The 7500-nt window shown below is 39.8% G+C and overlaps 1 protein-coding gene across 1 annotated transcript in view; it reads right to left on the reverse strand.

Moving 5' to 3' along the window:
• Positions 1-900, reverse strand: part of LOC138059591 (UBA-like domain-containing protein 2) — a 1665-nt gene extending 765 nt beyond the window's left edge. The window contains exons 1-3 of the mRNA XM_068905221.1: positions 715-900; positions 533-592; positions 1-455 (exon numbers count right to left, since the gene is read on the reverse strand). The exon at positions 1-455 is cut by the window's left edge and continues 765 nt beyond it. Of these exons, the coding sequence (XP_068761322.1) occupies positions 321-455; positions 533-592; positions 715-822 (303 nt within the window). The 5' untranslated portion in view covers positions 823-900 and the 3' untranslated portion in view covers positions 1-320. The remainder of the gene's footprint in view (positions 456-532; positions 593-714) is intronic.
• Positions 901-7500: the final 6600 nt, after the last annotated feature.

The following is a 7500-nucleotide window of genomic DNA, read 5'->3' on the forward strand; positions in this document are numbered from 1 at the left end:
CCTATATTTTGTCCGTTAACAGCGACATGCATCAATATTGCCATTTAAATGAACACAACGAAGTACTCTTCGAGTTCTGCTTGGTTGAGCCGGCATTTTCCACTGAAACCTTTGTCCACATGTCGATATTATCAACTTATTTCTTCCCTTCCCATATCTTGACTTGTAGCTTACTTTTCGCTGTAGATCCTCTAATTATCTTGCATTTTCAAACGTATTATAAAAAAGGGTCCAGTAATGTTGCGTAGAAGAAAGATACGGTGGAATTACACAATTACAAATGAACGGTTGTGAGGGGATGACAACATTGTGGTAAGAAATCATCTCACGGGTTGGTGACTGGCGTTCAAAGTCTGTGGTTTGGGACTAGTATCGGATGCTTGAAGTTTCGAAAAAGCAAGTAAGGCATCTGGAAAATTCGGCGGAGTTGCGGGTGTATTTGCTGGCGTTACAAGCTGAAAGACAACAAGACAAAGTGAGATAAACAACGACAAAGGGAACCGGGAAATTGATTCAAAACACTCACACTTACTGCGTTGTGTTGCGAATGCGAGGGAATCGCTGCTTCTTGGAAAAACAAACTTAGAGCAGTCTAGAAGAAAAAACGAAACACAGTGACTTCAAACATCAATAGATTAAGGCCAACTGAACACAGAGTAAGATAGCCGCTTCCATCCTCATCACGTCGCAATCAAAACAAACTCGCTACGCTACCTCAAACTGCCAATGTGCGGCTTGTAAGAGCTGTTTAGCTTGGTCTCTGGCGCACCCAGCAGCCATGACAAACTGATTTATCATAGCCTGCTCCTTTAAAGCGTCCATTTTGATCAACTACACCCAAAAACACGATTCCACACTGGGCACTCACGTTTACTTCGGCGGTACGGGAAAGGCCGAACACACCATTGTGTTTTGTTGTAAGATCACGTGTCATAACATGACGTAAGTGCAAAACAAACGAGGTTATTGGTTGATAATTTTAGAAAAGTCGCATGATCTGACATTGTCATGGAAACAAGATTCCAAAGAGGGAAAAATTCAAATGTCGAAAATTCGAACAGCCATTGCATTTCAATCAAAGGTCGTTGGAATATAACCTCTTTTGGCTACTGTTTTCAAGAAAAGCTCTGAGAAAAGTGCAAATATGAGGGTCTCTTACATTGAAATGCTGCTTGATTATCGCTAAGACGATTTTTTGACAGGAATTTAATCATTTTAACACTTTCGTTTCCTTTATTTGATATTGCGTAAATACACGTGTAAAGCACCCGTGTTGTTATGATAAGGTCACGCGAATTCAAAAATGAAACACATTGAAAGACACTTTATGTTATTGATTGTTCTTCCTTGAGGAGCATAACTCATGTTTTTTCTTTCCCGTCAGGACTAATAATTTGATATATAACATAAATTACACGCTACATGTGATACCTTGTGCTTAGAAGTTTGCATAATTCTGGTCACGTTTTAAACATTTCACTTTCGCAGTGTTACACCGAAATATTATCATTTTCCTCTACAAGTTGTTATGAAACTACCCTGCGAGCAGAGTCTTTTTCGATCTTCCTAGATAAGTCCTCTTCCCGACAAATCTAGGAAGATCGAAAGAGACTCTGTTCGCAAGGTATTATGAAACAGCAACAGCTGAAATACTGTCTATCCATGTTTGAGACGTACAGATGCTTCGTTATTATGTGATAAATACAACAGAAAAAGAACTGTAAACTTTCTTACAACAGTAGAAAATTTAACTTGTGAACGATGTCAGAATTTGCCTGCGTTTGACCCGAGATTTTCTCGTTTTCGATTTTCAGAGATCTGAGTCCTCTTGCAGGTTTGCAGACCTACGGAACTTTTATAACAAAAAAATAGCAATAAAAATAATGATAAATGAGGTATTAGGGGCAGATTGAGCTATAGGGGTGGAGTTTCGGATAATTTATATGATCTCGCAGTGCACGCCCCAACGCGCTTCAAGCAAGTGTTCAAAGTTCAAATAGACGAAGATTTGTAAAACTGAAGAGATTATACGTCTAAATTTTTACAAAAACACAGCCCGCCCCCTTATTAAAGCTTTCCCGTTGGTTTTCTGCGTCCAAGAAGTGAGGTGATGGATAGGGCATTTTTTGACATTAATTTGTCTCTTGTTTTTGAACGACTCTGTTGTCTTGAAGAGTCCTTCGCGTACAACCGTCGTACAATTTGTTCAGTATTCAGAAAGCTTGCAACGAGGACTAATTTGCTCTTGACAAGGCATTAGTTTTTATTACAGTAAGTATTCAGAATCATTTACATTTCAGTGTTATTCTTGACAAAATTAGAGCAGGTTGTTTGAAATAAAGTTCGCTCGTCTTTTTCGAGACCTTTGCATTCGCCCATCCCCACCCTCTTTCGTGGAATCTCAGACAATACAAATATTCATAAGAAAACCAAGCCAATATCGAACACGGGTTATAACAAATACTTGCAACAATATCGATCTTTTGGCAAGAATTCTCTCAATAATAATCTATTTCCCACGATGATGTATTCCGAAGAATCAACTAACCAAGGGCTAGAATGGCGGATAGTGCACCTAAAAACCGAGGGCGAAACACGAATGATCACGCGATAGACAAAATGTCATTTCCCTTCCGGGAAGGGTGCAATCACATGTATAGACAAATCTATCCTGTAGAACGCGAAAAAAACGTGACCTGTGAAGAAATATAGAGCATAATGGTATCATGTCCACACAGTTCTATTTAGTGTACAGAAAATACACATCCATCTCATCCTAAAGCCACCCTCTCTTAGGCCTGTAGTTTATATGTCGCGCTGTCGTCGAATTTAATTCAGACGAATTTAATTCCAATTAAATTCGTCCATCCGTACCGTGGTTTTACGCGTCAAAATGAATGGGTCGAATTATGGTCGAATTTATCTCTCAGCCGGAATGCAATATACCTGGTCAGAGGTATAATTTATAATGTACGAAAATAATGTATGCATTTTATTCGACGCGACGCTGGTGCGACGGATAAACCGTATGACGCTTTAGAGATATTTTATCCGTTTCGGATAAAGCGTCTAGGACGAATTTAATTTAACAGACGAATTTAACTCGTTATAGACGTCGCTTTATCGTCGCATTTATCTTAAAGAAAGGCCTGGAATTAAATTCGTCTGAATTAAATTCGACGATAGCGCGAGGTATAAACTAGGCCTTAAAATACAGTACAAGATGAATATTCTATACTGAACGGCGGACGAGCGGTGAAGGTGTTGCAATAACTATTAAACAACATAGTATAAATAGACAATACATTATGTAATAACAAAAAATATATATATATATATAGGGAAAGAATATAGCATTACATTTGATCTTTGTCGATTACACGTAACGGTTCAAGAGGGTAGGGACCATAAGATCTACGACGGCGACGGTCGACGAAAACGTCACCTAGTCAAAATATAACTTCGCTCTATTGTAAGTCTTTCGCGGTTATTCAGTCTCGTTCACGTCCTACACTACAGTATGGACGAAGTATCCTAAATTAAAGTAAATTGGACGAGCGGTTTCAGAGTGACAACATGAAACAGGTATGAAAGATTATCTGTTGCATGCTTACGTTGTCATCAAAACCTCAAATTTGGTGAATTCACGTCGTCGTTAGGCAGAGAACCGCAAACATTTGCTAAAATCCGTGCTACACGGGCAGCACGATTATTTATGCTCTTTCAACCAATGATATTGTTGTTTTGTGAAGCTTTCGTAGTCGTAACGGCCGTCGGTGTTTCCTTTCTTGACGAGGCAAACTTCTCTTGCTTTTTGTATGCTGCAGGCTGAATTGAAATGAATGAATTGAAGTGGAAAAGATGAAATGTCATTAGCGGTCTGATCCTAAGTCAGGATTTGTGAGTCATTTTTGTTAGCGACCATTTCTATTCTCCCTTGTCACTTAACTTTAAAAAAATTGAATTGAACTGAATTGAGTGCTCTGAGGCTGAGGTAGGCTCAGAGGCGTTGGTTGGATTATCAATTGCCCTGCGATGTTTGTTAAAACGGTCAATCGGATAAAGAGTAATGCTATTCTTTTCCTATAATTTTTCTTCATTATCTTTTTATACATAAGCATTGTATTACGTGCGCAATTATTCAAATTGTAACGTCCCTTCAACCGTTTATCTCTACCAGTTTCAGCACTTGGACTCCTTCAATTGCACTACTGTCTGTTTTGCTGTCATGTGGTCTCATTGATCAGTAGTAGAAACCCATAAGGGTTGAAACGTGTAACGGCCCCTTGTGTGCTGGGAAACAAGCTTCTGAATATTCGATTTGCTAAGTACCATATTTGGAACAACAAGAGCGAGGGGTTTCCAAATATGGTACTTAGCACTGAAACATTCAACCAATCAGTTCGCACTGAATATTCGGAAGCTGTGAACACGCGTACACGTTTCAACCCTTATGGGTTTCTGTCAGTAGTCCATTCAGAAATTACTCCAAGTCGACCACATTGCTGAAGGAAAGGCCAGACCACAACACCGGGAAATCCATGCCCTACTCTTTGCGACTAGTGTGTGGGATCTTTAACGTCCCTTTGAACATTAAAGGGTTGTGAGACGGGCCAGGGTCCACGGTTTGTAGTCCTTATCCGCGAGGAGACTTGAAAGTCAAACCAGTTGCGGATGTAATTACAAAAGCAGCATTTTCTCGTTTAAGACCCTGAGTGTGAATGGCAATTGATGTTGTCAATGCTTGCATAATTTTGATAAGATTTTACAAGACAGTAAATTAAAGGCAGTGCCCCTCGAAATAGTGGGTTAACAGGACATACTCCTTCACCACTCAATCAACCTTGCTAGTTTTTGATCAGTCAGGCCCACTTTGAGATGGCTTATTTCTCCCATTGTATGAAGAATGACGCATTTATTATCACTGATGGTTTGTCTGAGAATGCAGTTACACAATTCTAAGAATGCGGAAATATTTTGAATATGGAAGGAAAACACAAGCGCCGCATTCACTCATGCGCAGAGTAAAGTAAATTCCGGTCCTTCGCTCACGGTTGACACTTATTTCATTTCTTTTACTTCAACTTCCAAGACGTATTTTCCACTTTAAACTTATCATAGGTTTACAATGAAGAGGAAACTAGTCCGAAGGAGCAGACAATCGAAGACTCATCGAACCTGAAGCACATTCTTCCGTCGTCAGTAGCAATACGGATATCCGTAAGATCGTACGCTTATCCCATTTAGAAGCATTAAGATATTACTGTTATGTTATTCAATTTTCAACCTCAGGTTTTGCTTTTCCACCATTCTGGTTGACTATTTACCGTTTCGTATCCGACACGTGCAGGTGGAATTATTGTTCTGTCGATGAAACTCCAAAGTTATGGGTTGAAGTGATGATACCTTCGTACTGTTCCCCGTTTTTATTTCCTCTGCGCTCTATTACTTTAGCACTTTAGCACTTAAGCACCTGCTGTGTTGGTTTGAATATGCGTGCAACTGATTGGAATTACTCAAACGGGTTCCATTCAAGCTTGCACAGACAACGCACATAGCGATTGTTAATTAATAGTTGTTCTCAGATACCGTTTCATTTCGCGATACGTATGGCATTTATTTCCAACTGGCTACAGACACAGTAAGCTGAGCCTGAAAGAGTTTGAATCACTTGTTAGGTACGACCACTTAAATGCCCTGCTGACTTACCATAATGTTGAGATTCTAAAAAAGCTGTCACTGTGCCTGAGTTGTAAACAGCCTCAGTCAGTCATTGCTTGCTGCTTTTCAGTTTGGATTTCCATCAAATCTCTAGTGCGTTTTTCTTAAAATCAGATTGGAGAGGCAAGCTTGCTCGAGTTTGGTTCTAGTTGAATTTCGAGTTACTCTTAGGCTTATAAAAAATGAAAAATAAATGATGATGTTAACGATGATTGGCCATTGATGGACCTCCCTTCTTTATGTGTGCCCGAACCATATTGCCCCATTGTTCATTTCAGACTGATAGAGAAAACAGGCCTGCGGCTTGTTGCTTTCATTGGTTGAGCATCGTGCTACCGCGATGGAGGTCGTGGGTTGAACACCGGCTGCATGGAGGGGCCAATGCTCGTACCAAAATGCACCCAGGCACAGATGTTATGGTTCCTTCCCAGGCCAAATGTGCAAAACGTGTTGTCAGAGTAAACTGCAATGGGTCAGTCATGAAGTTTTCACAGGGGAAATTCCGTATTGTAGCTGGTGGACCATCTCTAACAGAAGAGTGGTTTTTGAAAATCCCACACATAATTTTGATTGGTGGTTTTATGAGGAAATACCACATTTTTATTGATGGCACCTATTACATCCCTACTTTCAAACATGGCAGATTGGTGAAGCACCCATGGACTGAAACCCTCCAGCTTGTACCCCACCAGTATGTCACGGCTGCACTATTTGGAAGCCAATTAACAAGAAAGTGTTTTCTTTATCCTGAACCAGCAGATAAAGACAACCCATCTTTCTACCTTCCCTTTGAGTTCGACGGCCCTCCTCCAAAAGCAGTAACAGTCCCTATGTATATATCCTGAAGAGGGTGACAATGTCAAAGTTCTGGGCCGAGGAAGACAAGTTTGGTTTGGAAGAATTATCTCTTCAGATGAAGAGAATTGTAAAGCGAATCTTTAGTGGTTCACAGAGTCACGTCGTCCTGGTATTTATACCCTGTCATTTCAGGAGGATATTGTTCCTTGGAGATCCATTTTAGATTTTGTTCACTTGAGAAGGGTAATGGGTGGTTACAGAATGGAAGACAACTAGAACATGTACCGTCAATAAATCATTACAGTTTCATGATGATAACAGGGCAGCTCTGTTAGTAGGGCTCTTAAATCTAGTCCACACAGTTTTAGATTCAGTGTAGATTACCGGTAACATTATTCAAAACACATAAAATGTTCTGCCATATTATTATGCTGATTTGCTTTAGTTAGTTACCGTAAACACCGGCATATAAGCTGCACCTTTTTGCTCAAAAATTTCGTACATGTATCAAATCGGGGATGTGGCTTCGCTGCAAGAACATCTGGAATACTGTACTTGTTTCCAGTACTCCTATGCCTGGCTACTTAAGCTACGAACAAACGAACCGTCCGAGCGTTCGTGTTGTATGTAAAATTCTATTGAAAAGCAGACAGGAATGAAAAATACTGGATTAAAAATACCAGAGAAACATCAAACATATGTCAAAGTGGGCTTTTCAGACTATTACAGAGCTAAATGTATTGGTAACAGTTTTAGTATTCTCTGTTTTCAATGTTACTGAGTTAATACGCGGGTTGACTTGCATTCAACTTTCAAGAAACTTGAAGACACCATGCGTGTACATGTAAGACATCTTTCTCAAGACTCCACTTTTGATTTATTTTAATTTCTTTCCAATTTTTTTGCCAAAATTTTAAATGCCAAACTCAGGATGTGGCTTATCCGCGAGTGCGGCTTATACGCCGGAGTTTACAATATTAT

Source organism: Montipora capricornis, chromosome 8 (genome assembly GCF_036669925.1).
Source record: "Montipora capricornis isolate CH-2021 chromosome 8, ASM3666992v2, whole genome shotgun sequence".
NCBI classification, from domain to species: Eukaryota; Metazoa; Cnidaria; class Anthozoa; order Scleractinia; family Acroporidae; genus Montipora; species Montipora capricornis.